At 54.9% G+C, this 12296-nt stretch overlaps 1 protein-coding gene across 1 annotated transcript; it reads left to right on the top strand.

The window, feature by feature from the left end:
* Positions 1-780: 780 nt before the first annotated feature.
* LOC119105379 (WAS/WASL-interacting protein family member 3) lies at positions 781-11110 on the top strand. Its single transcript, XM_037228845.1, has 5 exons — positions 781-995; positions 2416-2571; positions 8492-8732; positions 10244-10330; positions 11107-11110. The coding sequence occupies exons 2-5, from the start codon at positions 2478-2480 to the stop codon at positions 11108-11110; spliced, it is 426 nt and encodes a 141-aa protein (XP_037084740.1). The 5' UTR covers positions 781-995; positions 2416-2477.
* The last annotated feature ends 1186 nt before the right edge of the window (positions 11111-12296 follow it).

Here is a 12296-nt window from a genome sequence, read left to right as displayed (position 1 = left end):
TTTTGGCTCCGCGAGACAGACAACGCTGAAATGGACGAATTGCTTTGGGAAGCGGGAAAGCCTTATTTCTCGAATGACATAGATGAGTCGGATAGGCAAGAGTGTGCACCAGCGAGAAACAGCTATATATGCATATCTAGAACAGCAGTCATTACAATAAAGGGTGATAGCCTCCATCTCTACCTCCTCCCCCCTCCCGGTCGTCGGGCTTGTTTTCCAGGAAAAGTTCTCGAGGTACGCCATGAGCCTGCCCCCCCCCCCCCCCCACACACACACTTTTAAACGTTCCTACGCCTATGGTCGTGATTACACCTATGCCGAAAAAGCAACAAAAATAAAGTTTCATTGCACGCCATTTTTAACATTTTTTTTCGATGCCTGTCAAGTAAGATATTTCGTAGCTTCCTGATTCGTTCTCTGTTCCGTTTTGCTTATATGTCGACGGACATTATGCATGTAAATGAGACAATGCTAATTAGCTTATTTCTCATAAACTACTCAGAAAAATCGGAAGATGGATATATTGATGCATGCAAAGAGATGCACAAGATGCATAAGGTTAGATGCATAAGCGAAAGATGCATACTTTTATCGAAAGAAATGCTCTAATTAATTTATTAATTCTCTATGTTGATAAGTTTGCAGCCTATTTTCACATGAGTGACATATTTCTATCTACCAGAATAAATACACCTCAGCGGTGCTGAATATGGTAGCAGTATGCTACCATATCACAACAAATACCGTGTCGTGTTTTCCGTTGTGTTTTGACGCGCCACGGGATCGCGGGCGCCACAGCTGATCGGTGCAATGACCGAGTGGAGATACGGTCTCGATAGTCGTGGGGTCTGCGGCGGATTTCATCCAACAGGCTGGCGTTGAGAGCATGGTGGAAGAAGTCAGTGACGTGTTCAAAACTGGGTCGATTGTAACTGTACGGGGGTAATGGATCGTAGCGCGCCATGCTGGACAAGGCGCCCGCTTGGCCGAGAGAGGTAAGGAAAATGGGTCACCTCTCCATTTATGATCTGTCCTCATAAAAAGCTTAAGTTGCCCAAGTTGTTCGGTTCCAGTGAATTTTCTAAGAAGATGTAGGAAGGTGGGGGCAGGGTGTTTGCTTTGTTCTTGCCCACGCTGATACGGCACCATCACCATTGGGTCAATGCCATGTTTTCCAGAGATGGGATCTGGTTCCATCTGCTCTGTCTGGTTCTACCATCGCCGAATTTTGATAGTTAATGATGTGTTGATTTGATCATGAGCTCAATTTGTGTGACATGTACAGTTCACCCTTTCGTGCAAAACTAGTCTTTCAATTGCCTGTCATTCTGTGCTGTATGAGTCATTGTGTTTTCCATTTTGTATTACTTAGGTGGGGATATTGAGTACTTCTTTTGTTAAAGAAATGGTTGTGCTTTATAATAAGACCATGTGATGGATTTTGGTGAGTGCCCAAAGGATTGACTCTTCATGATGATTATATCACTAAGGTTTGTTGTGAGATCAAGACAGAATTGGCTGTACTTTGATAGTGCCCCATTGCATGACCTATGCACATGGAAAAACTAACCTTATGAACATATAAGTAGCTATTCAGCCAGGTATCTATGGCATGCTAGATGTCACCTTTGCTCAAAGCTAGCTGACGACTTGGTATGCATATATGTGCCTGGCAGGAATAGGTCTTCATTTAGCTTACCATAATTGTTTGCTCACATTTTGGCCATCTGTGCTATGGGGGTTACAAAAATACAATTTTTCAAGATTTTGAGTTTCTGCATTTTCAGAAATTGTATCAGTGTTCAGTGTATATGCATAGCAAATAATAGGAAAAGGCTGTGATGATAAGTGATTAAGTTACAGCACTTATTCATTGTACCATTGAATTGCCTGCCATGTGTCTTACCCTGTTATGTCCTATTGTACTATTATTTCAGATATGGAGTGATGCTTGATGAGATGGCATGGTGAATTGGTGCCTGTTTCTGGTATTTATTAAGCACTAAGAATGATGTGAGGTTGACATGCTTCTTGGATTGAACATCCACCATCTGTGGATGTCCTTTGATTTAAAGATGATTTCCATCACCTGGACATTCTCAGTCATCAGTTATGCCAGGATTAACAGCCTGTTGTGTTCACAGTGTGGACAGCCTTCACCAGAGGTGGTCATATGATATAATTTCCTCTGTACCATCTGGGAATTGAGATGTCACCCTGTGGGCACATTGTGATGTCAAACAGGGTGTACTAAAATGGACTAACACTGGGCTCTAGTGTTTGTGTTCTGTTTATTTGTTAGGCTCTTTGTGAAGAGACATTTTAGGCCATAGCAGCATGACCATGCTGCTACCTTGCTACAGGTGAGGGTACCACTGGTGCAGGCTCTCCCACAGGCCCCACTTCCTGTTTCAGGACAACATTTGACTGAGCCTGTGAACCTGACTGGCATTGGGCTTCTCTCTGCGGCTGCCGCCATGTCTGTGCTGCAGAAGGAGCATCCCCTCAAGACTATTGGTGGCAACCGGCTGCTGGCCGCCTATGGCAGCCTCTCCCTCAGACCCAGCACAGGTCAGTCGTGGGTCTCCGTGGTTCATCACAAGTGAGTCTGAGGTCACTGACTGACCCATCAGTGGAAATGTCAAATCCGTTTTACTCCTGGTATCTCTCTCATCCATCAGGTCACTCCAATTGGGCATTAGACCATCACAAGTGTAGCAATAGTAGTCAGTCAGAGGCCGGCCAACATAGAACGGTTCAGGCAAGTTATGCTTACCTGGCACAGCATAGCCAGGTCACTAACCCACCACTGCCCAGGCACATCAGTTGTATGGAGTGCTGGTCAGTCGGGGTTGACCCCCATCTACTCTTTATTGGTTAATCAGGTCAGGACACTGGTGCCTATTTCTAACTTTCAGGACTCACTGCCATCCTTAAGTAGCCTGCTGTCCGTCATTGGTCCATTAGGTCACTTGGAGCCAACGATGGTCATTCGGAGGTCTTTTGACATAAGTCTGTTGGGTGTAGCTCGCTGGCTCTCTGCTCCCGAATGAATGCCGCGGGATGTAATGTTCTCAGAGCATATGCTGTCGCTGGTCTCGCCTTTGCCGTTCCATTTTTGACGACTGCTTCAAAGTTCTTCCAGTTGTAGTAGTATAGTATATGCCGGTTTGTTTTTACGCGCAGTGCAGTGATAGACGAACTTACCTGGACGTTTCAGCGCGTTTTAACGATCGGTGCAAACTTGCATGTGACTGCGAGACGTGCAAGGCCATACGGCTGGCCGAAGTGCGGCTTCGGGGGCACTCATCGGTGTCTAGGGCGTCCCGTGCCTCAACTGTGTACAATATTTTTTCTTACGCTGCGTCGGCATCTTAACGCTCAGAAAGCCGGGACTAAGACTGTTTTCTGCTTGATTGATGCTGTAGGTAAACGCAGGCTGGTTTACCACCGCTCAGGGATCATGTGCATACTAAATGGGTGCTTTGTGTGCCTGTGCCTGAGAAAAGCATGCGAAATCACGGCGGTAAATCCGTAACTACGGGGCAATGTGCGCGACTGTGGAACATGACGCGGCTCATCCAGAAGGTGCACCGCCGTGCGTCACTGACAGGGTGCCCACACGCGGTGCCGCCGGGCCATCCGTCTTCGGCAGGCATGGTGACGCCCGAGGGACCGTGGTCTGTCGACCCTGGGAGATGTCGACTGCGTGGCTAGCTCCGTGACGGCGACGCGGACCGACCGCGTGGTTTCCTAAAGGTCCGATGGTCACACACGGGACCAGGTGTCATGCTTGGAACCCTCCCGCCGCGCCCCTCCCCCCCCCGCCCCAGACACCTGGCCGCACCAGGTGGGGTTTGAATGGCCAAGTTAAACACCATCGGTCATCCATGAATCAGTTGCGACCGGTAGCTGAATCAGCCTACCATAGCGGCGAGTTTGCGATGGTGCGTTTCCGATGACGATTCCCGAGCGAGTTTGAGACAGCCGTTGTCAGTCAACGCACTCGCACCGTCAAATTATTGCCCCGCCCCAGGGTGTCTGTTTTTGTAACCTTTTGCTGTGGTTTGCCGGTGCGAGTACAAGCGTCTTGGTTCTGCACGCGGGGCCTGTGCCCAGGAGTGCCGGTCGGGGGTCACGAGACTCGAGTCTTGACGGCCACGCCGCGGCGTGCAGGAATGCCCGTCCGTCACGTAGGCCGTGGTCACGTGGGCCGTGATCACGTGGCCGTAGCTCGCGTGGCTGGTGGCCGTTACGGAAGTGCGGCCAGGGCGGGTCGGACGTAACGTGATCTCCATAGGTCACCACAGACGTCTGGCGCGGCTGTGCGTGAGCTCGAGGCCAGCGCCACGTGGTGCGGACGGGTGCCTCCATCACCTCCGTGTTGTTGCCGACCGTTGGACGAGTGTGACAGGGCCTGTTGGGCTTCCTGCTCGCCCTCTAGTCGCGGCAGGCGCCACCCGGACATGTGCTCGAGGCGCACAGTGCATGCGCTTGGTTTTTACGGGGGGGGGGGGGGGGGCTGTTCGCTCGGCCCTCACAGTTGAATCTAACTGAAGCGTCGAAGACCGACCGACAAGCAAACGCACCGCAGCTGGATGCCAGTCGCGCGGCGCGGTGCACCTACTGGCTCGTTCAGCTCTGTCCGGCGGGTGGGAACACAGCCGATGTGGACGCGGCGGGCTATGTTGTCGGGACGATACAGCAAGCCATTTTGCGGCACGGCTGCCGAGCGTGCTGTCGCCTTTGAAGGCGAAACCGGCCCGTGCAGTATGACTCACCGCGGGCATTCTGCAGCCTTCTATAATTGGCGATTTCCGCATGGGTGTGCGCGCCTTGCTGTTTGGCGGGGCGGGTGTGGCGTGGCGGTCCGTGCCACGGGCGGTAACATATTTCGCGGGTGTTGGGCGTGACGCGCTTGGGCTCCGTTATCATACAGAGCGCGGAGACGGACGGCTGTTGGGCCGTGTGCGCAGCGGCGAACGCCAGATGGGTCAGCTTTTCTCGGCTGGGATGGGATTATGTCTGTGTGGCCGGCAGTGTCGGGCGGGTCGCCCCTCACGGTCCCTGAACGGAGACCCTTCGTCGTACGCTTTGTGCCCAGACGTGTGCGGTGTCCGACACACCGAGCGACCAATTAAGAGAGTGCCTTGTTGAGCGAGATGGAGCCTATCTGTTCCGAGCCTTGTATGAGGTTATTGAGTGCTTTGTACAGGTGACTTTGGGCTCAAAGCATGTGGAGGGAAGCCTGTTGTGTACGCTAGAACCTACTACTCAGCTGGGCGATCCAGTTTACCCAGTCTTTTGCTGGACGGGACTGAGGTATGTTTTACGTGCCGCACGATGCCACGTCACAGCCTTCCGGATCATTTGGCCAGTTGCCAGCTGACATTTCCGCGTCAGCCGGGCCAAACGATGCGCCCGTCTGGGTCTCGCGTCCTGTGCCGCTGGGTCGCCAGTCCAGCATCTTTTCCCTAGCGCTCATAGACGACGGGACTGCCCCGTATTCATTCCGCGCTCTGGGTGCGGATTCGGCGTTTTACCTTTATAAAGTTCATGTTTAAGAGTGTTTGGTCTTTGCACCGGCCTGCCTGCACTGCCGTCCCTGTCTGGCCCGCTCTGGCTGACGGGTGCTGGTCCGGTTTGCGCGGCTGTGCCGTGGACACCGTCTCGCCGTCGTCTCGCCGTGCCTCATGTCGCCGCCGGCCGGCCGGCTGCGCGCTCCTTCCGAGAGTCGGTCAGGGGCGCGGAAGCCTCTCCGCAGCCCTGGGCGCAAAGTGGCTCAGCACCGCCTCGGAGCGAGCCCGCCGGCCACAGCTCCCAGGCCGCACGCCGGCGTGGGAGCCGCCGGCTGTGGCGCGTGCGATTGGCGCCCCATTAAATGTTGTCAGCGGTCGCCGGCGGCGGAGGCCGCGCCCCTGGTCAGCGCGCGGATTTGTCATGTGTTGTATATGGGGATTGAGCTCAAGTAAGTAGGTATTTCGTTGTCTTGATTTGCGCGCAGGGGCGGCGCAACATGAGGCGCATAGGGAGTAGTTGCCCTCTGCCGGCAGGCAGGGGGTAGAGTGTGACAGTATGTCTTGCCCCTTCAAAGTTTTTGGGCACGTTTTTTCCTAATCTAAAGGCATTGCAGGTGTCTGTAGCTTACTAAAATTCAGGTCAAGGGGGCACTACCAACTGAGCTAGATAGTAATAAGTCGGGCTCAGGAGACCCTTTTCTTCATCAAGACTCCCGTTTCATCTATCGTGAGGCCACCTTTATGAATAAAGTTGTCTATGCTCTAGTGTAGTAGGTTCAATGTTTTGTTATGGGAGCATCTCTACAGGCTCGGGAGGCCCCCGTTACGACGTAGGTGGGCACACTTCGTAGTCAGAAAGCGCCTGATACATCCAGGAGGCCCTATTTCTGGAGCAGGAGGTTCCATTTTTGGAACAGGAGACCCCTTTTATGCATCAGATGGCCGCCATTCCGGATCAGGATGCCCTGCTTCCGGGATAACGAAGCCCGTTACCTCGATTTGGAGGCCCGCTTTGCAAATCGGAGGCATCCTCTTCTGGATAAGGAGGCCTATCTGTGCACCAGGAGGCCCCATAGAAAATCCTGCCCTTCAACCCAAAGTCCGTGACGCCGCTCCTGTCTGTGCGTATCATTAATTGTGAAAAGGCTTACGCGGTCTGCAACCTAACGGTTCTCAGTCTCATGGGCTTGCTGCCACCCCCACCCTCCTCCCAATCTATCGCCGTGTGCTAAAGGGACTGAAACCGCGGCGAGATGAATGTGTAGTCATTTGGATTGGTTGGATCATTCATTTCGTGCCCACTGCGGCCATTAAAAGTCGGCCGAGTCTGCGCCACACCACCCGAGGCATTCGGTCTCTCTGCCCGTACGAGACGCGCCGGGGAACGCCGGCGTCTCGTGCCAAGCTGCGCACGCACCCGCCTACAACTGTCGCGATCAATGCGGCCGCCGTGCTGTGTAAGAGATGACGTCACGGGACTGTCGCGTGTCACGTGTTACCAGGGCGGGGACGATGCACGCGGCGGGGCGAGGCGCTCGAGGACGGTTAACGGGACGGGTCGCAGTGCGCTCAAAGGGAGAATTCCACATTTTAAGGTATTGAAACAAGCATCAGATATGATTAAGTAAGCTCACGTATGACTATTGGTATGCTTTTAAGTAGAGGCTGCTCTAGACAACATAATTTCTCCGTGAAGTAGATATGCTCCTCAAGGGATCATTGTTTGATTATGTTGTCGCACCTGGCACAGCGTTGATCGAGAGCCAGGTGACGGCAGTCATATCTGGACATGCTCGAGGACGCCAAATGTCAACGACTCAAAAATTTCCGTTTCTTGGCCTTGATTGCGGTACAGCCATTGGAATGGCAGCTTTTGAATAGCGTTTTTATGGCGTCGTGGATGCCTGGGTGTCCTTGGAATGGCTTGCTTGAGGCTTGGCTCTTCCCGTCTTCATGTCTTTGCGGGCGCTTAGCTCGGAAACTAGAAGGGCCTGAGGACGGAGGTCCTGAGAAGGGCAGGGCTGTGAACGGCACCGAACGGTGTTCAATATGTTGTTGTCAGTTCGGAATTACATAGAAATGTGCAACACTCCCTTTAAACAGTTAGTATGTGCTCACCACTCAAGACATTTGTCAAAGTTTTGAAAGACAAAATTTAAAAGATTACCAGCGCAAGGAAGATCTGATAATTTTTCAGTTCTAGCTAATGGCGGCGTAATTCGTTGACGACACGGATAAAGCCGTGCATTGATTTGTGACAGAAGAACCGTGGATTTGTCCTTGATTTACACTTCGTTTTCGTAACATAGGCAGCCGATGGACGCAGCAGAAGAGTACTACGGTGTTTGATGGTTGGAAATGGGCACGCGAGATACTTCTGCCAGTTGTGACACTTACGTTTACGGAGAGGAAAATTCAAGTAACAAATCTCATCCCATTCGGTTGTGCGTGCAGTTTCACCCTTGCGGATTATATTTTCGCTGGCGCAAGGGTGTTCTAGAAACCCAACTTTGTCTTCAGCCAGATTTCCTCCATACCTGACCCGTGGTCAGTTGGAGATATGCAAACGGCTTAACTGCATTGGAATCCTGCTGTGTGTAATGGCACTTGCGCTCCTGACACTGCACACCTCTGTATCTGGCCGTTTAGAATGTATTTATCCATAATTTTAATATATTATTCTGTTTTCCATATTATCTCATCCATTCTTAAACATTTATTAACAAGCATGATAATAAGCAAGCATTACCCGTAAGGTATAATTTGCCTACCTTTGTTTAAAAGGAACGTGGCACGTTGTCGTGCACTCGTTATGAAATGATAACAACTACAGTGGTCATATTATCGTCCAGCGGCCAGAACGCGGCTAAACTCTTTCTCCCGAAGTGTCCGTGGTCTAGAAGTCATATTATCATGCCCTCTGATTCTCCTCCGAGAATTATAATACTGTCACGCCGTGCTTGACTCGCCAGGGAAGCGCAAGTCGGCCGTGGAGATGCTGCAGGAGACCAAGGCGTTTTACGTCAAGTCGGAGCGCGTGCTAGACGCCAAGCAGGAGATGAAGCACGCCGACCACCTGCAGGTGTCGGCGGCGCCGCTGGTGCGGCCACCGTGGGTACGCCACCTGAGCGACCCGGCTCAGGCGTCGCCGCCGCCGCCGCCCGAGCGTCCGCCACGCTCCACGCCGGAGAAGCCTCCACCGCTGCCCCTCAGGTGAGAGTCGGGCGCCTACCGCTCTCCATCCCGGAGAAGCCTCCGCCGCTGCCCCTCAGGTGAGAGTCGGGCGCCTACCGCTCTCCATCCCGGAGAAGCCTCCGCCGCTGCCCCTCAGGTGAGAGTCGGGCGCCTACCGCTCTCCATCCCGGAGAAGCTTCCACCGTTGCCCCTCAGGTGAGAGTCGGGCGCCTACCGCTCTCCATCCCGGAGAAGCCTCCACCGCTGCCCCTCAGGTGAGAGTCGGGCGCCTACCGCTCTCCATCCCGGAGAAGCCTCCGCCGCTGCCCCTCAGGTGAGAGTCGGGCGCCTACCGCTCTCCATCCCGGAGAAGCCTCCGCCGCTGCCTCTCAGGTGAGGGCCGGGCCGGATGGCCACCGCTCTCCATCCCGGAGAGCCCTCCGCCGCTGCCTCTCAGGTGAGGGTCGGGTGGGCGCCATGTGACCATCGTAGTCGGTGCGCCCCAAAGCCCGAATCATCATCATCAGGTGAGGTCGGGCGACCGGGCCGCCGGCGCGCGCGGCGTCAGGCAAGCCATGCAGTGCAGCAGGAGGCTGCTGCGTAGGTTGTGGGGAGTAGTTGTGCGTCAGGCTGTTTTGTGAAAGCTGGTTGAGTGAAGGTGTGAAGGTGCGTGAATCTGATGCCCGTGCTGTGTTGGGTGTGTTGTTTGCTGCTATTTGCGTAATCAAAATGCATTATACCATGAAGTGAAATGTAGCTACCTTGGTTTTGCTACTAAACGTCACGGGGCATATCAGGGTGAAGAAAGCTGTTAATGTGACTAGTCCATCGCAGGCATCTTCGCCGAGCGAGACGATTCTTTCTGGTCAATCCATTGTGTCCAATGCATGTGTCGGGAAAGGCACTGAACTCGCAATCTTTGTTGTTTGCTGCTGCCTCCGCGGCCTGCTTGAGGCGATTTCCTTGTGCCATAGCTTGCTGGGCAAATATGCTAACCAGTCCTGATGTTAACACCTTTGTGGCCACCCAGCGATTTCAATGGGGACTGGTTGGGCCTTGATTTACTGGCTCGGGTCGTAAACCGCATGGTTGCCAAACGTCTCAGGTGTTCTCCGTCCAGAGTTGACTCACGCTAAACTGTGTCTGTTGGCTTATTTGATCCGTTTTCCTGGCGCGAAGCATCTGCCCTTATGTGATAGGCAATGGGTTGGCGTCTGAGTCGGAATTTAATGCCTTAACTCCTTTCGTGAGTGGCTCAGCGATGTGTGGTGTGAAAATGGAGGAACTACTTACTGGGTGAGGTCATGAGAGAAGGTTTGTATCCCATAACTGGACCGCACTGACCACTGGTCAGCCTCTTGCATGTCGCCATATTTGTCCCCTGGTCAGCTCTCGACGCGCGGCAAATGCCGTTGACGCCGAACAACTTCTGGGACACCCCGCCGACTGCACCCCCTAAAATTTAACAGGCTCTCGCCAGTTTGCCTTGACCACCGTGACCATCGTTTGTCATACACCCACCACTGAACTCCGCCTGTTTTCTCGACCAGGTCTCCGAGCGGAGGCGTCGGTGGCAGCGGCGGCCAGCCCCGCTCGTTGGTGACCCCCTCCGCGACGCCCAGCCGCGGCAGTCGGGAGCCGGCGCGCCCGGACCGGCCGCGCCGCTCGGCGGAGCCGGGACGCCGCCGCTCGGGCGAGAGCGTGCAGGCGCGGTTGCGGCAGCTGCTGACGCCGGCCGGCCGTGAGCCGGCCGAGCCGCGCCACAAGTCGCTGCCCGACATCAGCGCTGACGGCGGCTCGTCGGCATCGGCCGACAGCGGCGGCGCGTCGCTGGCCGGCCGGCACAGCCGCTCGGGCGCGCGCAGCGCCGGCCGCGCCACCTCCGACTACGTCAGCCGCTCGCCGGCCTCGGCGCTGACGCCGTGCGGTGACGGCGCGCCCTGGCCGCGCCGGCCCGTCACGCGCTCCAAGTCGGACGTTGGTCACAAGCACGCCGGCGGCGGCGGCGCGCTCGGTCTCTGGCCGCCTGAGCCGCCGCCGCCGCTGCCGGCACGTGCCGGTCGGCGCGGCTCGCGCGCCTCGGCCGAAGCCGGCCGCTTCTTCGACCAGCTGGGCATGGACGGCGAGCGGTTCGAACGCGTGGCGCGCGCGCCGTCCGACCGCTGGTCGCCCGTGCAGACGCCCAGCTTCTGGGACGGCCTGTCGGCGGGATCGTCGCGCGGCCGCCGCACCAGCGTCGCCAGCGAGGCGTCGTCGGCCGGGCCGGGCAGCCTGCGCGCGCCGCTCCTGCCGCCGGCTGCCGAGCCGAGCATCGTGGAGAAGAATGCGCGCATCGTCAAGTGGCTGGTCCACTGTCGGCGCGCGCAGCAGGATTGGGCGCTGGGCGTGACGTGACGTGACGGACTCCCGGCAGGTGAGGGCTTCGCTGAGACCCGTGAGCGGGCAGTGACTGGGCCAATGGGAGGGCTCCCCTGAGGTCCGCTAGTGGATGAGAACCCCGCTGGGGTGGACAGGTGGGTGAGGACTTTCCTGAGTGTCGCTCGTCAAATGAGTACTCGCTGGGTTTGCTAACTCAAGGACACCTCAAGGCTCTGGTGACAGGCAAGCGTGCTTCTGGCCCCTGCTGGTCATGTGAGTTCCCGTGGTGTTCTCAAATGGCACACGAGTCCACACCGCGACAGTGATGGTGGGTGAAGGCGCCTCTGAGCAGGAATGGCGGGCGAGAGTCCCCCTGGGCTGGAGCATTCGGTGCGGGCACCTCTGGCACCGCATTGTTCTGAATCTGGCATAAGGACGTGGCTGATGAGTGATACGCTATATGTACAGACGCCCATCCAGTTCTGCGCGTTGTACATTTTATTGAGCGTTGTTTGGCGCCACCGCCCTGCGCCATTTTTTATAATGTATATGGACGTTGGAAATTATGTTCAAATGTGTCGTCTCGTGTTTTGTGCAGCTAAAACTTTTTTCAGCGAGACCTGTTCGCTGAGCTGCACACAAAATGCGAAATGGCCGCCAGTTCGCTTGGATGTCTGCAAAGTTCCGCTGAGTTCACCGACCAACTGCTAGACCTATCTGCCGACAATATTCGGAAGTGATCGTGAACCAGCAGTGATCAAACGAACTGCCGATAACTTCAGTTAATTGACTGTTGCAGGTGACGTTCCAAGTGATTGAAGTGCAGCAGGAGTTTGCAAGACGTACGTCCCGCCCCAATACTGGCTCACCGCTATATTTAAGTTTTGTTTTACGATTGGCCTACCAAATATGATCTTTCAAGTCGTCTAGGCTTGGTGAAGTATACTGTGTTCTAGGTGTTCCCCGATGAAAAGCCATTCTTTTGTGATGCACGTGGTATGATGGCTGGCGCCTCGGTCTGCGCGGCTCCAGCGGTCTGCAAGCTTTATGGGTATGGTGTTTTGGTAATGTCAGGTATTCTGCAGAGCTGGCAAGAATGTGAACACAACTCATTCCCACCCGCCTGTCTTAAGACCTCAGCCCTCTTGTCGCCTGCCACCCATTGCTTTCTGACATATGTTGGGGACTGCTGAGATATCTTCGTGTTTGCTGTTGTGCTTCATTTACATGCGTCTGCATCCCTCG

This window comes from Pollicipes pollicipes, unplaced genomic scaffold, assembly GCF_011947565.3.
Source record: "Pollicipes pollicipes isolate AB1234 unplaced genomic scaffold, Ppol_2.1 Scaffold_6138;HRSCAF=7277_pilon_pilon_pilon, whole genome shotgun sequence".
Taxonomy (NCBI): Eukaryota; Metazoa; Arthropoda; class Thecostraca; order Pollicipedomorpha; family Pollicipedidae; genus Pollicipes; species Pollicipes pollicipes.
Note: the sequence above shows the minus strand (reverse complement) of the source record. Positions and strands in the feature narration are given on the sequence as shown.